Source organism: Vicugna pacos, chromosome 11 (genome assembly GCF_048564905.1).
Source record: "Vicugna pacos chromosome 11, VicPac4, whole genome shotgun sequence".
NCBI lineage: Eukaryota > Metazoa > Chordata > Mammalia > Artiodactyla > Camelidae > Vicugna > Vicugna pacos.
Genome location: NC_132997.1, coordinates 71,508,447 through 71,534,164, shown reverse-complemented (window position 1 = coordinate 71,534,164; position 25,718 = coordinate 71,508,447). Strand labels below are relative to the sequence as shown.

General features: G+C 46.9%; 2 protein-coding genes across 2 annotated transcripts in view; one reads left to right on the top strand and one right to left on the bottom strand.

Annotated features, from left to right (window-relative positions):
- PDE6C (phosphodiesterase 6C) overlaps positions 1-14,408 on the bottom strand; it is a 59,027-nt gene extending 44,619 nt beyond the window's left edge. The window contains exons 1-5 of the mRNA XM_006211026.4: positions 14,221-14,408; positions 8,080-8,690; positions 1,914-2,066; positions 1,720-1,809; positions 568-708 (exon numbers count right to left, since the gene is read on the bottom strand). Coding sequence (XP_006211088.2) covers positions 568-708; positions 1,720-1,809; positions 1,914-2,066; positions 8,080-8,559 — 864 coding nt within the window. The 5' untranslated portion in view covers positions 8,560-8,690; positions 14,221-14,408. The remainder of the gene's footprint in view (positions 1-567; positions 709-1,719; positions 1,810-1,913; positions 2,067-8,079; positions 8,691-14,220) is intronic.
- Positions 14,129-22,159, top strand: RBP4 (retinol binding protein 4). The gene is made up of 6 exons (XM_031682416.2): positions 14,129-14,703; positions 14,874-15,002; positions 15,101-15,237; positions 15,391-15,497; positions 20,204-20,416; positions 21,860-22,159. The coding sequence occupies exons 2-6, from the start codon at positions 14,892-14,894 to the stop codon at positions 21,895-21,897; spliced, it is 606 nt and encodes a 201-aa protein (XP_031538276.1). The 5' UTR covers positions 14,129-14,703; positions 14,874-14,891; the 3' UTR covers positions 21,898-22,159.
- Positions 22,160-25,718: the final 3,559 nt, after the last annotated feature.

The following is a 25,718-nucleotide window of genomic DNA, read 5'->3' as shown; positions in this document are numbered from 1 at the left end:
AAACAGGTGGAGCACAGAGAGTCTGCAGGGTAGGGAAACTGTTCTGTATGCTATTAATGGCAGATATATGACTATGTATTTGTCAAAACCCATAAAACTGTACAATGCAAAGAGCTGAACCCCCAAAGTAAACTGTGGAATTTAGTTAATAATAACATATCAATATTGATTAGTCAACTGTAACAAATGTACAACATCAAGGCAAGATGTTAATAATATGGGAAAGGCAGGGTGGTAGGGAAGAAAGAAGACATATGGAAAAACCTCTGATCTTTCTGCCCATTTTTTCTGTAAACTTAAAATTACCCTAAAAGAATAAAGTCTGTTCATCATTTTTTTAAAGACTTGCTGCAGACATATAGCTAGGAAGTGGAAAAACCAAGCTAGATCTTTTTTACTCCAAAACGCACATTTTTACCTCTATACCATACTTTTTTGGCACTGGTTCTTACAATCTATGGTAACTGGTAGTTTACATAGTGTATTAATTTTTTAAATGGATCACATTTCATGTGCTGTGCATTTTATAGCTGATTTTAGGTGAGACAAAATGTACAGAACAGTGACCTTCTCCTTGGTCATGTCCAGCAGTCCGATAGAGTATCGTTCGCAGTTCAGATATGTCCTAACAGTGTAGAGCGCTTTGTGAAACTGTCGCTCAACATCTGTGAGCTCTTCAAATACTTTGTTGGCTGACCACATAAGGATCTGAAATTAGGTATTAAAAAGAAAACAATTAGAACAAAACACACTATAAAGAACTAGAGCAGAGTCAGAAGAAAACCAGAGGTGCATCAAATAAAATGAATACATATAAACAAACATTGCAATTCCATTTTTGAATGTGTACACATCCAACAAACTGCTCAGATTCTCTGAGTGGGATGATGAGCAGACCTCTGCAAGGCTGTGGGTTTATGAAAAGGGAGAAGCCATGACTGGTCCCCATGTCCCAGTGTTTTGTCTCCAAAGGGCAAGTGATCTAACAATAACTGCAGGAAGGGCTTCAAGATGGTGGAATAGAAGGATGCGGAGCTCACCCTCTCCCACAAATAACAGTAAATGCAGAGACGGTCCCTGGGCAGAGGGTCCAGTACTGGTGGCCCACTGGCTCCTTCTGGCCCTCTTGGGGAGAAAGCCAGATGCCTCCTTCCATGCATCTTGAGCTAGTCAAAGGTTACCTGACCTGGACAATTACAATGGGATGGGACCTTGGAAGCTCCATCCCAACCACCCTCCCACCATCGTACTAATGAAGAAACTGAGGTCCACAGAGCAATCCAGACTCAGGTAGCCTGGCTACCAGTGGTGTTCTTCAAGGAGGCAACACACTTCAGAGGACTGATATGCTTCTCAAAGTAATACCTTTACCACGTACCAGGAACTGCCAAGAGCTTTATGCGAGCTAATTCATCTAATGACCATTTAATAGTCACAACAACCATGTGGGGTAGGTACTATAATTATCATCGCCACCTCACAGAGGAAGGAACCACCGCTACCCAGGATATAGACTGAAGAAAGCAAGCCATCTGTACCTACAGACAGAGGAGCAGGAAGGCCAGGTGGGAGGGCAGGAAGAGGACCATGAGAGGACACTGAGGATGGAAGTTTGGGGATCTACTCTCTGTGGCTTAAACCTCCACAAGTGATAGGAAGTGTCTGTGCTGAATTTGTCAGCAGGTCAGCATGGAGTGACTAATGTCACCTCCCCTTTACCTGGCTTCTTCGGGATTCAATATTGTACAGGTAGTTGGTATGATGAAGCTTTAGGATGACAGAAACAAAGTTGAGGTATTTGGAAAAGACCTACAGATGGCAGAGAAAAACAAATGAGGGGTGACATCTTATTTTCAGTTATACAGCAAATAAGTTTCCTGAGCCTCTGATGGGATGCCCAGGATTAGCATTACCTCCTCATCCTGTTTGGAAAATTCAGCTGCTTCGACTTTGTTAACTGCCATAACCACAGCAAGAACTTCCTTGCCCATCGTGATGGGGGTAGCCAGCAGGTTCCTAGTGACATACCCAGTTTGTTTGTCCATGAAGTCAGAAAAATGGTTGTTCTGAAAGATACATTCACACATTTGCCAAAGTAGCACAGAACCATGGAGTGCAGATCTAGGAATGGCAAGAGATCACTCCCTCTAGTCCAAGTTGTACCGACAGATAACCAGGGCCCTAGCACGTGGGTCCCAAACAAACATTCCCACCCACCTCCCATCTTCTGATTGTGTGGAATGAAACTGCCAGTTTCAGAATGAGCGTGTCCCATCTGAGCTACAGCCTCTCCAGGTTAGGCTGAGGTTGGGCCAGGAGAAAAGAGGTGATGCTGTGGCCAAGTGGAAAGTGAGGTTCTAAGAGGAGGAGAGGGCAGGATTATAATAGGCAGAAAGTATGTGCCAGAAAGAGCACAGCTGGGATTCCAGGTCCACTTCATAGAGCTCTTCTTTTTTAATTGAATTATATTTGATTTACAACGTTGTGTTAGTTTCTAGTTTACAGCAAAGTGATTCAGTGATTCACACACATATTCTTTTCCATTATAAGTTATTATAAGATACTGAAAATAGTTCCCTGTTAGAGCTCTTCTCAATTGCAAAAGTAAAAGTACACTTGAAACCAGTCAACCCCTATATCATAATGTAAAGAAAGAAATGATTAATCCTGCAGACTTCTCCTAACCTCACCTACTTAGGAAATCTGTGTTACCTGCTTAGTATATCTCCTCCCTTGCCTTTCTCTATGCTTGGACAAAGATTTTTCTTTTCCTTTTCCAATAACATTTTCTTTTCAATACTTTCATCACCTAACAATACCTTATGGATTTCCCTCCAGACCAATGCATATGGATGTGAACCCATCTTCTAAATTCTTGCATACTCCTCCACAGTGTAGGGGCTCCAAGATCCACCCAACCAGCCTCTACTGATTCTGTCTGTGTGTAGTTTTCCCCACTGCAAACAATGCTGCACTAATCACTTTTACTTTTATTTTTATGTGGTAGATTCCTCAAAATGGAAATTCCTTTTGCTGGATCAACAGAGAGATGCAATTTTTATTTACACAAGTTACTTTTAAATTCTTACTTCCACTGGTCATGTGTGAGAAGACCACCCTTTCACCAGCACCGGACACTTATCAGTTTTTAAATGTTGCATCAAGCTAGTGTCTTTCATTCGTAATTTATATTTCTTTCTTGCGGAGACAAGAAGTGGATCATCTCAGGTACAAGCCTCCTACACTAGATGTAAGAGATGATTCTAATACACTAACCACAGAAAGGACAGAGTGATGAGTTTGGAGAGGTGCGCAAGTGGAAGGGCTTGAGAAGCAGGTCAAGCAGTTATCTTATTAGCGGTAACTGAGAGGAACACCCACTCTAGTTGGGTGTAGAGGCGGGTTCTTACTATCACCCCTTTGAACCTGAGTCTTCAACTAGAACTGAACTTTCAGCCCGACTTTGAGGTTCAGTGGCCACAATTCACGTGGGGTTCCTTCTACAAGTTGTATTATGTTCATGGCCCCATGTTGATGGTAGTAAAAAATAAAAGTGAAAATGGGAGAGACCACTGGTGTGTGACTTCTGGGCCGGAATTTCCAGCCGGGAACAAGGGCTGCTTGGTCGGCAGAACTCACAGCTCAGCTCAGAGCAGCAGACCTGGGCTGAGCCTCAGAATCACGGTAGATGGATGCAGATTCACAGACCCCACGGCAGACCCGCCAAATCCTGACTTCCTACAGTGGAATCTGTACTTGTAGTGGATGATTCAGTTCTGTGGAGGATCCTTAAAAATGGGAGCTGCTAAGGGACTCGGATGACCCCAGATCCCTTCTCCACCTGCCCAAGGTGGAGCCACACAACCCAACTACTTACGTAGGAGGCAGCATTGCGCAATGAAGAAGGTTCTGCGGTCAGACTTCTTTGGCTAAAACCAGGCCCCAGTTAACTAGCTGTGAGACGCTGGGCATGCTGCTTGCCCTCTGCGTCCTTGCTGTTTAATCTGAAGATGGGAACGACGATTGTAAGTATTGTCTCAAGTCTCTGATGTGAAGAGAGAATGACACAGTGCAGGCAGCGCACTTAGAAAAGGATCTGACACATAGTAGGTGCTCAGTAAATCCTGGGAAGAGAAACCTGGGACCTTGGAGGCCTCCTTGGATGAGAAGTGCAATTACATTTTGCTTCTGCTCCTAGCTTTTGGAACCAGTTCTAATCACTAAAGAAATCAGATACTTTTAGCACATTTGATCCTGAGGGCCAGCTCTCCACCCCCACCAACCAGAGCCACCTCTCTTTCCTAACTACTTTATCGGCGACTTCTCTCTGCTTCCTGTAGCAGCTTCACTCTCAGACCAGAATGTCTCCAGACTTTGGGACGTCCATTCTCTTAATCCACTGCTAGGCCAGGCTGGCTTGCTGTCCATTTCCCTCCTAACCTATTACCCACTACAGAGCATGATCACTTTCATTCACACAGAGATACTGGGCCCTAAAGGAATAACCAAAATGCCCAAAATATGCACCGTGGGATGGAGTCAGGCAGCATTTCTTTGCAAACACACTTCATTCTGCAGCTTCAAATTCTGATGCTATTTTATTCTAGATTCTAAGCAGAAGGAAATGTTCTTATGTTCAATCAGCCACTTTGAGAAAATGGCTTGTAAGTTTTAAAATGTAATGCTTGCTTATCACTGTATCTGAAAATGCTGGATAAAACCATCTGCCAATCTACCAACACAGGATAGGTGAAGTGAGGTTTTCTGGTTTTTTATTTTCACTGGTTTAAACAACGCTTGCTGAAGTTTTTTTTTTTTAGTAACTCTTGTATCTTTCAGATTCACAAACTCATTTGATGGTCCTTCCAAGAAGCCAATGAAGACAACTGAGAACATTGGTTCAAGCAGCGGGCCACCTGGATGGTTAAATTCTGATTAAACACCTCGAGATCGGCAGTCAGAAAGAGAAGAGGGAGGAGAGGGAGCTATAAGCACCCTGTTAATTATTGAAAACAGGGTTCTCCTGTGGCTTTCTTTTAAACCACAGTGAGGAGAACCACCCATAGAGTTCCTAAGCAGCTTTCCCAATACAGTAAGAAATGATTAACTGGAGAAGATGTCTCAGTTTCCTGTTATTAAGTTTCCTTGCCTTTAACCTGTTTTAAAAACAGGCAATAATCATTGACCCGGTTTTGGCCACCCACACCCCGCCCCCAACTTCTCTTGGCGTTAATATAATGTTATCATAGCTGTCATTCATTGAGTACCTACTAGGAGTCAGGCACTTTACAGACATTTCATCTGCACATTTGGTCACCTCTGTTTCTCAGGTGCGGAAACACAATCCATCACGAGGTTACCTAGACTCACACCTGGATCTGTGCCCAGGTTGCCTGATGCCAAAGCGCTCACCCGACACCACGTGGCTCCCCTGTTACCAAGGCGGGGAGTGTCCGGTTCCACCTCCTGGTCCATGTGCGAGAAGTCCTCCCTCCCCCACGCCCACACTGCCAACCAGAGAGAGATTGTGTGCTGTCAGGGCTGTGACCAAAGAGGGAGGGCTGGGAAGCCCTGGGTTATGATCCCATACCCACCACATCCTGCCTAATTGACCTGGAAAAGATTCTCACATACAATGGATGGAAATAAAAATATGGTCCTTGCCTTCTGTGCAGGGTCTTTGCCAGAATCAAGTGAGAGAAAGAGTAAGAGAAAGGACAGGAGCAGCACTAATAGAAATGCCACTCAAATCATTGGTTTCCAACGCCTTTCTCTTCGCAGATTTTACCGAAGCGACTTAAGTGCGGTGAAACTGCAGGGCTGTGGGGTAGGGTGCGGGCAGGAAGAGCCTGGACACAGTGAGGAGGCCTTGTCTTGTCCAGCCCTCTTGACAACAGGCCCTGGACTCTGAAGAGACATATCCCCCATGACCTCAACCTCCGGTCCACCCAAGGGAAGAGTTAAACTAACAACTCCAGGGGCCCCTTCCATCTAATTGTCCACAGTTTGTTTGAAATCCGCTTCCTCCCTCTTGCATCTGCTCACTCAATAGGCGGGTGGTTTTCAACATTGGCTGCATATTTGAGTCCCTGGGGAGCTTTTAAAACATACTCCTGGCTGTGCCCCAACCTCTGTGAGTCTGGTGTAACTGGTCTACTGGAAGTCTCAGACATCTGTATTTTTAGAAAAGCTCACAGTTTGATTTTAACATGCATCTAGAGTTGAAGAGCACCATTCTCGGAGGAAAAAAATGTGCTTAGAAGCAGTAGAAATGGAGAACAAATGAGGCCTTTGTCCCTGAGCTCAGGGGAATGTATATCTTCACACATCCTCAGGAGAAGGGAATGAGGACCAAAAGAAATGCCCCACTCCCTCCTCCCCCACCATTTACTGCCCTGTCCACGCGGGGCACTCATCACAGCCAGCTGCAGACTCAGGCCACCTAATTTCTTAAGCAGCTCCATTCTATTATTCTGTCCTCAACATGGGGAAATGGGTACAGCAGAAGTCATTATACTCATTTCTTCTTTTTTTAAATGGAGGTGCTAGGGATTGAACCCAGGATCCTGTGCATGCTCCCACTGAGCTATATCCCTCGCCTTATCCATTTCTTCTTGAAAAAGAAATTCTCTTCAGAAAAAAAAAAATCTTGCGTATCACTTTCTCAAATTCACTGTCCTAGTTATTTCGAAGATGGCCTCAGTCGGAGACTGGCAAGACGAATACTCCCGCAAGAAAACCTCAGGGTGTGTGGGCAGAGCCTCCTAGCTGGGATCAGAGAAGTTTGCCTTGAGGGCACGGGTCAGTTTAGCCACCGGAAGCAGCTGCAGCGGGCCTCAGAATCCCACCTAAACCAGCTTAAACTCACTGCAGGGAGGGATGGTAAAGCCTGAGGACTCTCTGGTGACCAACAGCAACCCTTGCCCCTCCGGGCTGTCCTGTAGCTGTTTGCCGAGTGGTATAGCTAATGTTTGACAACTTCTGCGCCTTGTGGATCCCTGAGGCCCCCTCCTGTAATCAGCTTCAGGAGGCCTGGAGGGGATTATCCTCTGCTTCCAGCTGCCCCCTCCACCAGCCGAGCCGACAATAAACCTCTACTCAGAAAGCATTTCAGAGGCTGCTCCCAATCAATTCTGTTCCATCACCATCTAAATCTCCTCTTTGTTAACAGCAAATCAAAATGCTGGGACACTTGCGTAGGAAAAGGGCTGGCAGGAGAAACTCCTGGGCTGCGACCTATGGTTATGGCCAAGTGGAGGGATTATGGGTGATTTGCATTTCGTTTTTGTTTATTTATATTTTCAAATTTTTCAAAACTGAACAAGCATTGAGGTGGTAAGCAGAAAGTTAATTTTTCTGCTTTTAAAAGAGCATAATAAGTTACACACTGTGTGAGACTGGTCTTCATGAGGGTCCAAATGTTCCATTTACAGGATTGGAATTCGTTCTTGGTAGATCTGAGTTATGAGGGGTTGAGATGGCCAGTTGTATTTAATCATCCCCTAAATTCAAATGTTTAATGATCCAGATCCGAACTTTCTTTTCGCACATTTGGTCTATAGGTGAGAGAATCCATTCATGAGCCAATTCATCCCAAAGAGCTGAGTGTCTTCAAAGGATTGTGGGTGAGAGGCGTGGGGAGCCGTTCAGGGGCCTTGGCATCTGACGTCTTGGCTGATCTCACCAGTGGGCGGCCTGCTTTGCCCTGTTGGTCAGGACAGTGCCCAGAGCACAGAGGAGGTGTAAGAGCGCAGGTGTGGACTGCACCAGACCCAGGGAACGTTGCCTGATAAAATGCCCTAAATCACATGGGACACACTTATACTAAAACATTATGGATTGTTGATCTGAAACTCAGATCTGGGCAGCTTGTCATTTTATTTGCTAAATCTGGCAACTCTTGGCCTGGGTGTACCTCTTCCCCACCACTGCACTCCCCAGGTTACAGCCAAACCAGTACCACAAGGATGGTCTCTGGACCCCACTCTCTTTCCCAGGACCACCCCCAACCCGCACCCCCCCCACTCCCACCCCCGCGCCAAGACCTCATCTCCACTCCATTGTCATCAGGCCACTTACCTTTTTCACATCTGGGACATTAAAGGTTTTCTTTGTGTGGGCAACCCAACCCACTATCCCGACATCCAGCGGAAACACAGCTTCTTTGTCGGGGACCACCAGGTTGTCCTCAAACCTGGAGGTGGGAGTGACATCGAGCAGCTTAGAGGCCACCTCGGGGGTGCCGTTGCGGGCCCGGCACAAGAACATGCTGCAGCGGTCGGCCTGCACCAGCCGCACCAGCCTCTGCAGCGCCCTGTGCACCGCCAGCTCGGCGCTGCCCGCCTCCTCCCGCAGGACCCCCAGCAGCTCCAGGCACAGGGCCGCCTCCTCCGCCAGGGTCAGGCCAGGGAAGGATGCACTGGCGGGCACATGGGCCCCGCCAGGCTCCGAGATTTCTCCTGGGGCTTCTGCCCGCAGCTTCTTGTCGAAGTACTCCTTGGCAAACTGAGGGTTGTCCTCCAGGTATTTCTCCACCGTCTCTTGGCTGATCTCACCCATGGTGTGGCTTGCTTTTCCGCTATTGTTCAGAAAGGAAGACCCTCAGAGCATCACCAGAGGTAGAGTTCCAAGAAGGGGATACATCCTGGCCCAAGTTACTGGGGAAGCCCTAAGGGGCCCCTCCCAGGACCCTAAAGGCGAAGCAGAAAGATTTAGCAGAGCTTTCAAACGGCCTGTAACTCTTTGGATGTGACAGAAGGTCCTGGCTTAGGCTGGGATTCAGGAAGCGTGGGATTAAAGAATTCTTCAGGACACAAAATCCCTAAGCATTATTAGCTCCTAAGACCTGAGAGAATCCTCAGAGCATCTTAGATCAGCCAGCCAAGTGGCAAGTCCAAGTGACCATGCCAGAAAAATAACTGCATCTTGGCTGCTGTCAGCAGCAAGAAGAATTATTGATACATCCAGTAATTATACTACGTTAGCATCGATGGACAATTTAGCTTGTTCTTTCACTGGTAGCTCTATGAAGTGAAATGACTTAACCCTCGGAAATATCTGTTTATAATACAACTTTAACGGAACATCTAGGGCAGATGGAAGGGTTTAGCATCAACAAAACATAAAATTGAATATTAATCTTCCCTTTTCTTAAAAGTCCTATGATCAGCTGGATAACTTGGCCTACTCTTTCTGTAAAACCCTCACCTCTCAGTTCCCCTCACTTAAAAACCTGACCTCAGAAATGTTTTAAAGGAGCAAACCTTGGACTTATATTAGAGAGGGGGATGTGGCAAAATATTTGTCTGTGATTCAAACCTAATCAAACCACAAATTATATATTAATCTTTGTCAAAAGACATGGTCATAAAAGACAACCCATGAAGTTGTTAACTGGGTTTTCCTGCTAAGCACGTTAGTTTGGATTTTGTTTTCAACAGTAACAGCCAGACCTCATGCATTTTTGCTCCAAGTACTGTTGGTTAAATCCATTAGACAGTACCTGTTTTGTCTGTTGCCTAGGATCTTCAATGTCTCAGGGGCTTCTGGAGTGGAAGGAACACTTATCACTACTTACTTTTGTTTAATGTTCAGGTTATTAAGCTTTTACATTGATTAAGCACATTTTCCCAAATATTTAAACACTATTATGCAATTAATAAGTCAAACTACACATTTAGTGAACCAATTTCCTTGAATATTTAAAAGCTGATTTCCAGTTTAGTCCAGGTCTTTTCAGCATTTCAATAAAGCTACAAACTTCATATGACAAATTTTCTTGAGTGAAAACATATAACATGTTACAGTGCCTCTAAAAGTTATTGTCACGCCCACACATAAGTCCACTTAAAAAACAGCAAGGCTCTGGGTTTCATTTATTTCTCTAAATTTAAATCTTACTTGGCTAGAGTGATAATGGTCTTAGAAAAGAAAAAGTGATTCATTGAGGTTGCAGATGCCAGGCTCCTGACAACAGGAGGTTAAGTAAATAAATGGCATCATAGTCATGTAATAGAAAACTACACATTTATTAATAATCCTGTTGTAATGGCCTATTCATTGATAGGAACAGATATTTACCATGTGAGATAAATTGCATGATTCCACATACACACACACACATACATGGAGGTGTATATACCAAAATGTTGACAGTGATTATTCCAAAGCAGTGGAATTCAATATAATAATTTTTTTCTTCCCTTTTTCTTACCTGATTTTTCTAAAGTATCTAGAGTAAACATATGTAATTTATATAATAAAGAAATTCATTCATTCACAAACGTTGTTTTTAAGGTTATTCTCCCAGGCTATGGGTGAGGCTGCCTGGGGATGACAAAGGAAGATACAAATGGGAGATACAATTCTAGGCAACAATTGACAGGATGAGGTGACTGACTTGTTAGAAAAGGCAAGTGAGAAAAAGGGGTCACTGCTGACTACTTTGAGTATTGGATGACATTTTATAAAGACAAAGGCTTTTTTTTTTTAAGGGAAATATTGGAAGCCTGCCTTTAGGCGCACACACAAATATCCTTCTCCTTCTCTCCTATCCCACCGTCTCTGCTACTATTTTTCCTCGGGGTACGCCTTGCAGAATCAAGAAGAACGGAGCTGGAGGAATCCCGGTCCCTGACTTCAGACTATACTACAAAGCTATAGGAATCAAGACAGTATGGTACTGGCACTAAAACAGACACTTGGATCAATGGAACAGGATAGAAAGTCCAGAAACAAACCCATGCACTTTGGTCAATTAATCTATGACAAATGAGGCAAGAATACACAATGGAGAAAAGATAGTCTCTTCAATAAGTGGTGCTGGGAAAAACTGGACAGCTACATGTAAAAGACTGAAATTAGAACATTCTCTAACACCATATACAAAAAGAAACTCAAAATGGATTAAAGACCTAAATGTTAGACTGGGTACTATAAAACTCCTAGAGCAAAACAGGCAGGACACTCTTTGACATAAATTGCAGCAATATTTTTTTGGAGCCATCTCCTAGAGTAATGGAAGTAAAAGCAAAAATAAACAAATGGGACCTAATTAAACCTAAAGGCTTTTGGACAGCAAAGGAAACCATAAACCAAACAAAAAGACAACTTATGGACTAGAAGAAAATATTTACAAACAATGCAACTGACAAGGGCTTAATATCCAAAATATACAAACAGTTCATACAGCTCAATATCAAGCAAACTACCAAATCAAAAAATGGGCAGAAGGCTTAGACATTTCTCCAAAGAAGACACACAGATGGCCAACAAGCACATGAAAAAATGTTCAACATCACTAATTATTAGAGAAATGAAAATCAAAACTACAATGAGGTATCACCCCACACCAGTCAGAATGGCCAATAATAAATGCTGGAGAGCGTGTGGAAAAAAGGGAACCTTCCTATACTGTTGTTGGTGGGAATGTAAATTGATGCAGCCACTATAGAGAGCTGTATGGAGGTTCTTCAAAAAACTAAAAATAGAACTACCATATGATCTAGTAATTCCACTTCTAGGTATATATCCAAAGGAAACAAAAACACTCATTTGAAAAGTTACATGCACCCCAATGTTCATGCAGCACTATTTGCTAAGCAGACATGGAAGCAACCTAAATGTCCACTGAAGGATGACTGGATAAAGAAGATGTAGTATAAATATACTATTCAGCCATAAAAAAGAATGAAATAATACCATTTGCAGCAACATGGATGGACCTAGAGATCATCATACTAAATGAAGTAAGTCAGACAAAGATAAATATCATATGATATCACCTACATGTGGAATGAAAAAAAAAAGATACAAATGATCTTATTTACAAAACAGCAATAGACTCACAGACAGGAAACAAACTTATGGTTACCAAAAGGGAAAGGGGTGGGGCAGGAATAAATTAGGAGTTTGGGATTAGCAGATACACATACTATACATATATATATATATGTATAACTGAATCACTTTTCTGTACACCTGAAACTAACACAACATGGTAAATCAACTCTACTTTAATTTTTTAAAAAAAGAAAGAAAAAAATTAGTTGTACTCTTTGTACCTGAAAACATTGGCTGAATGACTAGTCTTTTCATTTTCCCACCAATTATTTTGCCATCTTTTTTAATGCAGCCAGAAGATAAACGCTACCCAGTTCCCTTGTTTTTAAGCTTTCTTAGCCTCTCTATCAGGATGTGAGTGTAAATATCAGCTTGGGCAAAATGGAGCTGGTTAAACATGCTTAATTTTTAGGAAGATAAGGACACTAAGATGAATGAAACATGGTCTGTTTCTCCATAAAGTATGACAAGGAAAGGAATTTTTGTATATATTATACACCATCCATAAGATGTAATTTAGAACATAATTTTATATCTAGGAAATAAAAAGAAAAATGCTTGCAAAGAGAATATTTGTTTCCCTTTCTGATTAAACACTTTCACTGTAGGAAAATACAAAAAAGTACAAATCAAAAATAAACCTTTAAATGTCCCTATTTTTATCACACAGAGGTAATCACTGTAAACATTTTTCCTGTTGATATTATACATACACATGCATATTTGAAAAATTATTTGGGAGGATAAATTTCAAAGCACTGAAGTTAAAAACATCAGTTAATCTCTACTCATGTATTTGTAATCATGAAGAAATTCAAGAGCGAAAGCCAAAATAAACTGTTTTTCTTTGCTGGTATCTGGAACACTGAAGTTCATGATTTATCACTGAAAGAGAGAGGGGGAGAGCAGGAACAGTTATGTCAACTTTTAAGCATTGAACAAATAAATAAAAACATACCGCTGCAAAAACAATCACCATAAAAATGTACTGAAATCTGCTACATTTATTCAATATTTGGGATGTGCAAGGACCACCAGAAACAGTTGACAAGGTTAGGGGTATTAGAACTTTCCTAGCAGTCAGAAAGATCCAAAGACAATTGGGCTCAACCAGAAGCTCTCCATCACTGGAGGTGTCTGAGGAGAGGCTGGAAGTCCTCTACTTGTCAAAGAGGGGGTCCACACATTGGACAAAAGATGGAGAGTCACCCTGAAATCCTTTCCTACCCGGGGTGCATGGATACTACTATATGTACAATCACACACAGAGTGGCTACAGGAGCGGCTCTGGAGCAGACCTTATTTGAGCTGTTTGGGATTATACACCCTGTGATAAAATGGACCTAACCAGAAGATCTCCCAGTGAGCTGGCAGGCCTGAAACAGGGCTTTCCTAGCAGGAAGACGGGGATACTACAGAGTTAACTGCATCATCATTGGCACTCCAGAGACATCCTGAGACTCAAATGAACAACAGGAGTGGAGGAGAAGACGGAAAGTGGAAGCAGAGAACCAGGCAGGGAGATGTCCCAAGAGTTACAGGAAAGTGACAGAAGCCACACTATTTTTTTTCAGGAGGCTCGGAAGTAACCCCAATGTTCTGTAAAGACCATCAACTCCTTACTTCTCCGTTTGGTGGCCACCCTTCTCTACCTCCACCCTCTCTTATTTCAATTCTGGCAGCAGCAAAACGGACCAAATTCATCTCGATCCTCTCCAAGTTGGGCCATGGATACACAACTGATACTGCATGGAAGGAATCTTACAAAAAGATGATATTTCTTTGCCATTTTAAAGTCCAAAGCTGCATCTTCTGACTGCTTTGATCAGATTAGAACACTTTGAATGGAAAGAGAAAAATACGGTCAGGAGTTGTACCCTGACTGGGCAAAATCACACAACTAGTCACAGCATTTCCACTTAATTGACCATTGACGTTAGAGAGGTTTGTTCACCTCCCCCTCTTGTCCACTCCTCAGCCCATTCACCTTGGCCGCTTCGAAAACAAAACAAAATTCCTCTCTGGCTTTGGAATAAAATTGCACCATAAACAATTGGTAGGTGTGTTTCAAAGTGGTTTGAGCGAAGTGCCACGGAGTAAGTAGGCGACCACCGAGGTTGCTAAAATATTTCCTGTGCTGACCAGGGGTGCGTTTCTGGAGAATATTTAACAGGGAGGGTTTTAATGCTTCTAAAGATGTTGAAACTAAAGAGCAAATATTGATCCAGAGGGCACCACAACTCCCCTGAAAGGGAGTAAAAGACATCCTTTATAAAATGAAAAACTGCTTGGCCGAAATAGTCCCAACCCCCTGCACAACTAGCCCTCAGAAGGCTGAGGGGCCAATTTGGCACCACCAGGGCCCGAGCACTAACGCACCGGGCAGCATCGCAGGTCCCCCTCGCTTTGGGAGGCCACAGTCTTCCCGCCAGGCCGACCTGAGCCTCCAGCCAGAGCAACTGGGCCCTGAGGCCACCCCGGGCCGCAGCTGGCGGCCGCTGGCACCGGTGCCGGGGAACTAGGCCAGGGCTGGTGCCCGCGGCTCGCCGCCGCCGGAGAGTTGGGCTTCGCCGAGGCCACCCCGCGCGGCCGCTCCACAAGCCCCGGGCGGCGCTGGAGGTGAGGCTCTCGCCCAAAGGGACCCTCCCTGCGCCCGGGCGGCGGTGAGTCAGGGCGCGTTATGCAAGTGCTGGCCCGCCGGCCCGGGCGCCTCCCCCTCGGTCTTTCACCCCGCGCCGTTACGAAAGCGCGACCCCCTCCCCCCGGAGCTATAAAGCGGCCGGGCGGCCCCCGCCGCGCGCTCGCCTCCCTGGCTCCCCGCGCGCCCGCACCCCCGGCCAGGCTTACGCGCAGCTCCCGACGGTGAGCTGCGGCCGGGCGAGATCGCGGGCCAGGATGAGCCGGATGGGGGGCCGGGGGCCGGCGGGATCGGGGAGGGGGGAGGCCGGCGCGGGAGGGATGGGGTCTGGGGACCAGCAGTGGCTGGCCGGGTGGTCTAGCCGCCGGGCGCTCACTGCGCGCGGTCCCCGCAGGGCGGACTCCCGAGCAAGATGGAGTGGGTGTGGGCGCTCATGCTACTGGCGGTGCTGGGCAGCGCCCGGGCGGAGCGCGACTGCCGGGTGAGCAGCTTCCGAGTCAAGGAGAACTTCGACAAGGCTCGCGTAGGTATCGGCGTCCCCGATCCCCCGCGTTCCCCTTTCCCGGCGGCCGCCGGCAGTGCGCTCCCCGACACCAAACCCCGCTCTCCTCTCTTCCCCAGTTCGCCGGCACCTGGTACGCCATGGCCAAGAAGGACCCCGAGGGCCTCTTTCTGCAGGACAATATCATCGCCGAGTTCTCCGTGGATGAGAATGGCCACATGAGCGCCACGGCCAAGGGCCGAGTCCGTCTTTTAAAGTCAGTGGCCTCTGGGGGCTGCGCTCTTTGCGCTGCAGGGTCCCCTGGACTGAGCGCCAAACGCCGACTGGGGAGGGAAGGGAGCACCCGGGGTGGGATGGAAGGAGAAAGCCCTTTGCCCGCCCTGGCTCAGGATCCCCTTGGCTTTTGCAGTAACTGGGACGTGTGTGCAGACATGGTGGGCACCTTCACAGACACCGAGGACCCTGCCAAGTTCAAGATGAAGTACTGGGGCGTAGCGTCCTTTCTCCAGAAAGGAAGTGAGTAGTCAGCTCAGTGGGACCGTCTTGGGGGTTGGGAGACATACCTAGCCAAATCGCTGGGTTTCTTCTCTAGTGGCACCCTTGGGTCTGTAAGTAGCCAGAAAACCTCAGCACAGCTTGAGGCTGAGGGGTGAGATTGGGAGTAGATAGGCCCCTTCACCGTCCCCACCCTCCCCCACTCCCAACTCAAAAACCTAACCCATGCGCAAAAGGACCTTTGGGCTTATCACGTGACCTCCTCCTGCCATTTACCCATCCAACCACCATGCTACGATGTGTACCCTTCTCCATGCTTAGACCTCCCACCTCCCCAGTCCCAACCCACATCACCACTCAACCTGGGTTTACATTTTCTCCATTTCTTTTGTTGGAATCCCTGAGGCAGCCTGACTACTTGGAGCCCACAGAGGAGGCTCTGAGACCTTCATCCAAGGACAGAGGGACCATTTGTGCACAGGGTTAGCTCACTCCCCGGTGCCCTACCTACCAATGCTAAGATTCTGAGCCAGGCATAGTGTTCTGAGTGACAGTGACCTCTTGCCTTCCTCCCAAGTCCTGAAACTCATATGCCGAACAGGGTGTTGAGGACTCTCAGAAGAGCACCCTTTGACCTGATGTGGATGTTGGAGAAAGTACACGTACATACTCTTTCTGTTTTTTTCTCCATTTCTCCTGAGTTTCAAAACTGGAGTCAACTTGGTGCCTAGAGAATGCCAGCCAGTGGGGACACGTCATGGGATCTTAGAGATGGAGATTAACCCTATGAAGGGGGTTCAATATACAGATGAATAAACTGAGGCCAAGAGAAGGTAGTGCTTTGCCCAAGGTCATGCAACACGTTTGTGAGAGCCAGTGTCAGAAGCCAGAGGTTCCAAGTCTCAGGTCAGGTCAGGATTAGTCGGCCCTGAACAGCAGGGGCTCCTGATACAAAACACCTTTTACAGTTTTACAAGATATTGTTGGAGCTCTCCTGGGAAATAGGCCCCAGCAGGCTGTCCAGAAGTCTCTTAGCTTGGTGAGCCAGGACAGAAGTAGCCCATCTATATGGGGCATCACTCCTTGACTTCTTTACAGTTGTGTGTCAGATGAGATTTTATTTTTTATCAGATTGTATCTTCAGTATTGATTTACACTGTACAAATGGAGTTGCTATTCCACAAGGGGAAGAAAGCTTTTCTCCTTAGAAATAATAAAAGTTATTTCAAATAACGCAGCAAAACTTCCTAAAGTGATCCATTTAGAGTAAAAGATACACTTTTCTAATAATGGATTACAAAAATCAATACTAAGAGGCACAAGATTACTAATTTTTTGAATCTGCATTTCATCCAACAGATTATGTTTAAGAGAAGAAAATAACTCAGGAGCAAATACTCATTAAATTTGTGAAATTATTTAAAAATGAAATCTCTACAGTTGAATATTAAATTTCAGTGTTAACAAACTCAGGCATGGCTTTCTGCCCCAGCCTTGAGCCTGCTCTGGGCTGGTCTCCTTCCGCCCCAGCTGTGCCAAAGGCAAACAGGATGTCTCAGGGGTTAAGGACACCACCATCAGCTGGTCTTGGTTGAATATGGGCTTCACCATTGATTAGCCATTCTGAACTTCAATTTCCTTAGCTGTGAAATGGGGATAAAGAATAATCCCTATTTCGTAAGACTGTTGGAGGTCTAATTAAGGTGATGCATGAAAAAATGCTTAGCTTGATTATAATAAGGGCTCAGTAGACGTTAGCTATGGCCGTCATTCCTTTGGGCCCTCCCAGAAAGACCTGGACACAGATGCTCCTTTGTCCATCTTCCAGATAGTCTGTCACTCAGCTGGTATAGGGGCCCTTGTCAGGCTGAATAACAACACGGGCTTGAGTGTCTACATCAGTTTCTCAAAGTCAGGGTCCCTGGACCATCGGCATTCAGATCAGCTGGGGCGCTTGTTAAAAATGCAGATTTGTGGGCTCCAACCTAGGCTTATTGAATCAGGAACTCTTGGGGCTGAGGGCCCAGCGTCTGCATCTTCTGTGTGCTCCTTAAGTGTGTTCCTTCAGCACAGTGAAGCTTGAGAACCACTGTTCAATCCAGGGTTTCCTTGGCTTCCTTGGGTTTCAAGGCCTCAGACCCCACTTCCTTTGCTGGGGTCTGCTTTGGGAGGGCAGTTAGTCAGAAATAGCATTACCCACCATCTGGCTTGGCTGGACTGTTAGACCTGAGAACTTCAGGGAGCCTCTCACCTGGTTCTGCCACTTTAGGTGACAGGTATAGGGAGCTGAAGGGACATGTTCCAGGCCCACCACAATGAGGGGCAGATCTTCAAGGGAACCAGGCTGCCAGAGATAGCTTTTTCTACAAGCAGTTTCTTTGGTTTTGGGACCCGCAATCAAAACTTCTAAATCTATCTATGTGAGTACAGTGTAGACATGGCTGCAGTGTAACCCCACTTCCTGGGATAGTAGAGACAAGGGGAGCCTCCTGGCCTACGGCCACTGCCTTGATCACTCTCTCTCCCTAGTTCTACTTGCACATAGCTGCTGTCTTGAAATGCTTGAGGGTGTCTGGCTCTCCAGAGGGACTCCCTCCCCCCAGCAGCTTCTGGGAGTGAGGAGGTGGGAGGACCAAGCTCATCCTTTCATCCTTCAGACTGTCTGTCTCTTTATCTTAGGAGGGAGAGTCTGGTAAAAATGGTTATGATTTAAATTCATCTCCCTTTGAGCTGTTTAGCCAAAAAGAGCCTGGAGAGAAACCAGACCAACTCAGGCCCTCTTTTAAAGTCAGGAATGGTAGTCAGTTTTCCTAAAACCAAGCATTGAATGTTCCTTACTTCCTATGTCAGAATTCACATTCTGGCAACAATTCCGGGAGGAGGAAATTAAACTACAGATTTGCTGGGCTCCTAGCTGCCCCGAGCATAAATCAGGGTGACATTTCAAAGGAGAGTGCTTTTGAGGGGTAGGCTGTGATTGACACGGTGAAGCCCACAACGGGGGAAGAAATGACTTCATTTGGAGAGGAAGCCGGCGCTGCCCAAATGCCCAGGAGCCTGTGAGGGGAGCCCGTGGTCAGGGTGAGTTCCGGCAGGCGGCCCCAGGGCTTCTGTTCCTGGCTCTTCTGCTGACTAACTGTATGTCTGGGCACCGCCCCCATATCCTGGCCTCTGATGCTGTCCCAGTGGGAAAGCCTGGGAGGTTCAGGGGTGGCTCAGTCCTCCCCTTGGCGGGCCTGCAGTGAGCTGAAGAAAGGGCTCACCACCCGCCTCTGTGCAGCTCTCCTGCAGGGCCTCCATTCGCGCTGAGTCCCTCCTAGGCAGGCACCCACTCCCCAGGGTTCTCAGAGCCAAGAGGTACACCCAGAGGTGACTTAGGTGAGCACTACAGATCTTCCTTACACCCCTAATACTAGGGGTCCCGGAGTTCTCTGCATCCCTCCAGCACAAAAATGGCGTAGAGTAGAGATCATCACTTTCTTTATGACCTGGGTGTGAAGTGGAGACACAGAGGCTTTGTGTTTCTTGGTTCTTGTCCTATGTCCCCACCCCCACTTTACTTACTGCCTGGAGACCGTGTGGATTGGAGGTTAGGCATGGGGGCTCCGGAGTCAGATTGAAGCTCAGTTCTATCCTGCTCTTTGTGATCCTGGGTGAATTATTTAGTTTCTCTGTGCCTCAGTTTCCTCATCTGTAAAATGGGGATGATAGTGTGTACTTTTGGGTCAATGTGAGGAATAATTGAGAAGACACAAAATGTGTCCACAGAGGGACTGACATTTAAGTGCTCAGGAAGTCCTAGTCATTGTTGTATGTCAACAAGAATGCTAAGGAGAGATGTGACACATCTTACCAAATATAAGGTATTTGGGTAAACCTGGGCATTGTTGTTTGTCCATAGCAAACCTCACATACATTCTTACTAACATGATTTCCCATCTTGCCTTTGTTGACATTATTACCACCTTTATTTACACTTCTTCTTCATGGCTTACATCCCAGTCTTAGGAAGAAACTTAATCTGTATTCTTCAAGGGCTCAGCTCTGCCCCTATCAGGGGAGCTCTGAAACATACAAACTCTAAGAAAGAATATCTGATGTCGGAGGGTGGGTGTCTTGTGCCCCCAAGGCAGAATCTACCCTCTTTTGCCTGTCTGGAGAAGTGAGTCAGGCTACTGTGCCGGAATGAGGATGGAGTCAGAAAAGCCGTGAACCAGGTCATCCTGTGGACTGGGAGGCAGGAGGGCAGTGTGGTTAGCGAGATGACCGGGAACCAGCTGATACAGATCAATGCAAAAGACTCACCCTGATGTTGGGGATAAGATATGCTGGTAGCCATCAGACATCAGCCACAAAGGCACAGATACTGTTGGAGAGTAGATGGAGAAGACAACAGTAGGAAGGTCTATTCTGTGGCTTTGATGGGCCCACGTTCTCAGTTGCTCTTTGGACAGATGCTAGCATATTTAATGTTAGGGAGAGAAAGAATCACTGAAATAAATGAGGTTCCTCCCCCTCCCCACACTTCAGGATTTTTTTTTCCTGTAAAGGACGACAAGATCCTTTCTCAATTTCTCAATTTTATAAGAGCTGTCAGAATTCTCCTCCTTCCTTACTCATGAAACTAGTTTTCGGAAATCAGTGGTTTCTGGGGCCTGCGGGTGAGTTTCCCTGACATCTGAGCCGCTGAGGAAGACACACTGACTCCGTGGCTCTCTGGCTTGCAGATGATGACCACTGGATCATCGACACAGACTACGACACCTATGCGGTGCAGTACTCCTGCCGCCTCCTGAACCTGGACGGCACCTGCGCTGACAGCTACTCCTTCGTGTTCGCCCGCGACCCCTACGGCTTTTCCCCGGAAGTGCAGAAAATCGTGAGGCAGAGGCAGGAGGAGCTGTGCCTGGCCAGGCAGTACCGGCTGATCGTTCACAACGGTGAGTGGTGGGTGGGTGGGCAGGAGCAGGGCGCCATTGCTCTCCCTGAGGGGTCCCTGGGCAGTGAGTTTGGGTCTGCATCCCCGTGAGATGCGTTTCATGAGCATGCAAGAGAAAACAGGGTATCTTGGGAGCCTCCTCTGATCCCAAGTCTTCATCCTTCTTGACCAGAGCTTTTACCGGTCCTATCATGATGCAGAAGGAGAGGGCAAAAGCCTTTTTCCAAACTCTGGCACTTTTAATTAAGTAAAACTACAGGGAACACTCTTCCTTTTTATCTGCTACCCTGTGCCCAGTCTGTGCTCACATGATTTTGTCCTGGGCTACAATGTCCCAAAGACCATTTTGACTGAATTCATATTGTTTGGGATTGAGTGGCCCCAGTGAAGAGCTGGGCAGCAAATGTGGCCATTGTGTAAAAACTTAAAGAGAGAGATCACCACAAATGCCCTTTTTCTTATCTGGAACTAAGTAACCATGAAGTTGACCAGCTGGTTTTCCTCACTTACATGTTTTTCTGAGATCCTCCAGAACAACCACTGAATCTTTTTATGGATATTACCCTTGTCTGATCTTGATTTAAAAACCAACAGCATTCTGGAGGAAAGTGCACATTTTAGTTTGAATTGACACTCACTTCTGTGGGAAACCAGGTTTCAAAATCCAAATAGGGTAATGCTAACCTGTAGAAAAAGGAGAATGAAACTGAACTTTTCTGTTGGTCATCTACCTAGCTGATCCACACTACACCAAACAGATATAAACCCAGATGCAACACATATATAAGTAAGATGTTGATGCTTCACCCAGGGACTGCCTAATGTTGGGCAGGTAGAAGATTTCACCCTAGCCAGGTCCACGCCAACTCCTTTCCCTGCATCATCTCACTTAATCCTGGAGGCACCTGATGAAATAGGCATTCTCATTATCCCCATTCTATAGATGAGAAAACAGAGGCTAAGAAAGATGACAAAGGCTGCGCAAGATCTTCAACAGAGGGCTGAGCTGGGTGAAACCAAGGTTGTTTTGTGACTCTGAAGCCCTTTGTGGCACTGCCTGGTGACAAATGACACAGGACATGATGGTAAACATTCTATGAAACTGCTAAGAGTGTCTGAGGTCAGGCTGACCTGGCCCTCACTTCCTGAAACAGGAGGACATACCTCTATCCCTTTGAAATGCGATGAGACAAATTTGAAACAAAGGACAAGAACACTTTCATATAGCAGATGGGGTGCTTCCGGTCCACCCTGCTGGCCCAGAGAAATTCATAGGGTTTCAGAAAGCCTTGAGGGGGTTTATGAATTACAGCGACATCTCACTGTAACCTTACAAGAAGCATTTGGACACCGCCGAGCCCTAAGGCCATCCTGCTGTTCACTATCTACATTTAATGCCAGGTCCATCTTTCTATCATTAATATCTTTGTTTTCTTTATTTCAGGTTACTGTGATGGCAAATCAGAAAGAAACATTTTGTAGCAACACGGAGGGTGTCAAGGTTCATTAGGAGACTTCCCATTAACTCACTCAGCCTTCGACTTTATCTTAGGAGTTTAGTTTGCCCAGCTCCCCTCCCCTCCCCTCCCCTCCGTAAACATAAAACCTTTACTACACGTAAAAATATATATGGGGAAAAGTGAATCTGTTTGCACTCAAATGTCTTCCCTGGAGTTTTCTAAGGAATCATTAGAGGCTTAGGATTCCAGATTTTGATTTATTAAAATATGTACGGTTACCCCTTTCCTATGATTTGGGTTTTCATTTGTGTTCGCGTCTGTGTCGAAGTGAGAAGCCCTGCAGGTGGCTGGGTAGGCTGCACTTTTATCTTGCCTCCTGGCTCTTGCGACCTTTGCCCTGTTCTAGTGCCTAATCTCCACTATTAACGACTGCCTCTTCTCCCAACTTCCTGAAAAAGGGGTTTCCCCATTAACCCAGGAAGGCCTTAGCTACTGAGGCCAAAAGAGGAGGCGAGTGTAGGCCAGGCCGGTGAGCCCCAGGCCTCAGTCAGCCCCAGGCCCCTGAGATGGGCGGGACGCAGGCTCACCCACCTGGCCTGAGAGGCTACGATGCATGGTCTAGGCAAGCTCTACAAAGCACCGCCAGCCCTTCATGGTCTCCAGCACCTTACTCACTTCTTATTTCAGGGGCGAGCAGAAGGTTGAGGGAGAGGAGGCCACAGGCTTCCCTGGGGGAAACAGGAGATGGGACCCGGGAAGCCAGGCCTGGTGGAAGACCATGGCGCCCCCACCTGTAGTATGTAGGCAAGGGGGCGACAGAGTGGGAAGTAGCTGGCCTGGGGCAGAACATCGTGTCCCACACCAGTAGCAGCACTTATGAACACTAATTAGAACTGTACACAAAGCCACGTGCCTCAGTTTCCCAGGAGCCCGTAAGAGCCTCAGTTTCTCATCTTGAAAAGGCATCAAGGCTTTGGTACCAGAGTCTTGGTTCCATGTCAAAATCAAGCCCATTTGTAATTAGCTGTATAATCTGGGGCTGAGCCTCACAATTCTCTTGTGAAATATGGGGAAACAGTGTCTGCCTGATGGGCTGCAGGGAGGGCTCAGTTAGCAGAGTTAGGAGCCATGCAAACACTGGCGAGGCCCGGCTGACATCTCTGAGTCCTGTCAGGAGGCAGGGAAGGGCGCCCCGCTCCTGGGTGTGCGGAGAGCTCTGCCTGGGTGCTGGCCTATCTAGGGGCTGTGGAGGCTCCAGGGTCCCCCACCTCAACGTGCGTCATCCACTCACCAACAAGGGAGGAGGCAGGGGACCACATACAAGAAAGCTCTGCCCGTGATTCACACGGAACAGGGGCTGTCAGAGCCAGGCTCTTCAGCTGTGAATGTCACCCCAGAGACCCATAAGATAGCACATGTCACTTCAAAAGATAGCTTTAATTTACCAAATTTATTAACTAAATAAGTACAAAAGATCCCTGTCCTCTTGTCCTCAAGCTTGTGATAAGTCTTACTTCAGAAGCAAACTGCTCGAGAAAGTCCGTGAGCAATGCCTCTTATTTACTTGGTGACAAAGATTTGTCACACACCTACTTTTTGCCAGGCCCTGAGCTACTGCACATTCCAGCCATTGGCCCGACCTCTAAATGCTGGCATGTCCCTGGGTTCTCTCTGGCTCTGGTTTCTTCTCTCACTGTCTTCTCCCCTGGGGATATTTCATAAAACCATGGATCTGCAAACACTATCTGATGACTCCCAGCACTGTATCTTTAGTCCACACCCCACATCCCTGCATCCAGCTGCCTCCTCTCCACTGGAATCTCACTGGGACTTCAAATGTCTATGCCCCCAATGAAACTCTTGGCTCTTCCACTTCTCACTCTTCTGGTCTTCCCCATTTTTGTTGCCTGCCCTACTGTCTAACCACCGTCAGGAGTCACCCTTGAATCTTCTCTTTCCCTCATGTTCTTCATCCTGTCCAACAATAAATTACGTTTGCTCTGCCTTTCCAAAGTATGTCCCAAGATCATTTCTCACAACCCTCATTGATGCCACCCACCTCCGGCTTCCCCATCTTTTATATCTACTTCAGCAGCCACCTAACTTGTCTTCATCTTTATTCTTGCTCCTCAAAGTTCATTTCCTGCACAGCTGCCTGAGTAATATTTAAAAACATACAGCAGGTCACATCAGTCTCCAAATGCATATCTCCAGTGGCTGCCCATTGAACACAGAATAAACTTCTATGTTGGTTTCCCACACCATGGGAAATCCAGCCCTGGAACTTCCCTGGTCTCAACTGAGGGCTCCAGCAGAGCATCCTTCTGTCTTGGCATCAAGGACAGTGCTTGGCATAGAGGAGGCTCAGTCAGTAGTTCACTTTGTCGGAAGGCAGCCAAGATGGCGGAGCAGAAGGAGGTGGAGCTCACCTCCTCTCATGGACACACCAAGATCACAACTAATTGCAGAACAACCATCAGTTAAAAAGACTGGAACCTACTAGAACAGATCTTCCACAACTAAAGACATAAAAAAGAAGCCACAATGAGATGGGTAGGAGGGTCAGACTCGCTATGTAATCAAAGCCCATACCCCCCAGGTGGGCAACCCACAAACTAGAGAATTGCAGTTCTCCCACTGAAGAGAGAGTTCTGAGCCCCACATCAGACTGCCCAGTCTGGGGGTCCGGCACCAGGAAGAGAAGCCCCTAGAGTATTTGGCTTTGAAGGCCAGTGGGGCTTAATTGCAGGAGCGCCACAGGACTGGGGAAATAGAGATTTCACTCTTAAAGGACGCACACAAACTCTCACACTCATTGGGACCAAGAGCAAAAGCAGTAATTTCATAGGAGCCTGGGCAGCCTTACCTGCTGGTCTTGGAGGGTCTCCTGGGGAGGCAGGGGGGTGGTGGTGCAGCTGTGGCTCGCCCTGGGGACACACTTTACTGAACACAAGTTCATGTGCCTATCGCACAGTGAGGCCAAACAAACCGAAACATCGGAGTTTGGAGCAGAGAGAGGTTTATCGCAGGGCCGAGCAAGGAGAACGAGAGGCTCGTGCCCAAAACCCTGAAGACCCTGAAGGGTTTCAGCTGAGTTGTTTTTTTTCCTTAAGACCGGCTGAGGGAGGGGCGGCCCAGGGTTTGTGATCAGCTGTGCATGATTCTCTGATTGGTTGATGGTGCTCAATCAGGCGCCAGAAGGTCTGGGCGCTACGTGCTCATGATCATCAAGTAGTTAAATTCTTCCAGTGAAAGACCAAGGAAAGACGCATGAGATACTATTATCCGGGTACTTCAGAGAGGAGCTACAGCAGAGGATATGGGGGAGAGGTCTACCCCAGAAGGCCCCATAGGGTCCTGCTCGGTTACACATAGACATGGTGGCAGACAGATTGGGGAGTACTCATCTGCACAAATTCTCCTTCCTGGAGGCTGACATCCTGCTTGGGTTATTAGCACCAAGACCTGGCCCCACCCAGTAGGCTATAGGTTCACAGAGCTGGGATGCCTCAGGTCGAACAACTAACTAGGTGGGGACACATCACCACCCATCAGCAAACAGACTGCCTAAAGACTTCCTGAGACCATAGCCACCTCTAGACATATTCCCAGATACAGCCCTGCCCTCCACAGGGTCAGGACCCGGCTCCACTCACTAGTGGGCAGGCACCAGAAGCAAGAAAACTATGATCCCACAGCCTGCAGAACAAGTCTGCAAACTCAGGCCGGACCCTACCCTGGGACCAGCTGGCCCCTGGCTTTTGGGTGATGAGAGGGGATTGCACTGCTGGGACACAGAGTGGCCCTATGGAGGGCCACTTCTCCAAGGTCAAGAAACGTAAC

Excerpts from the sequence above, each read along its gene's own strand:
- RBP4 (XM_031682416.2), top strand. The coding sequence starts at position 14,892 with ATGGAGTGGGTGTGGGCGCTCATGCTACTGGCGGTGCTGGGCAGCGCC. Across the intron at positions 15,238-15,390 it reads GGCCGAGTCCGTCTTTTAAA|TAACTGGGACGTGTGTGCAG; the intron begins GTCAGTGGCCTC and ends TGGCTTTTGCAG. Across the intron at positions 15,498-20,203 it reads GTCCTTTCTCCAGAAAGGAA|ATGATGACCACTGGATCATC; the intron begins GTGAGTAGTCAG and ends TCTGGCTTGCAG.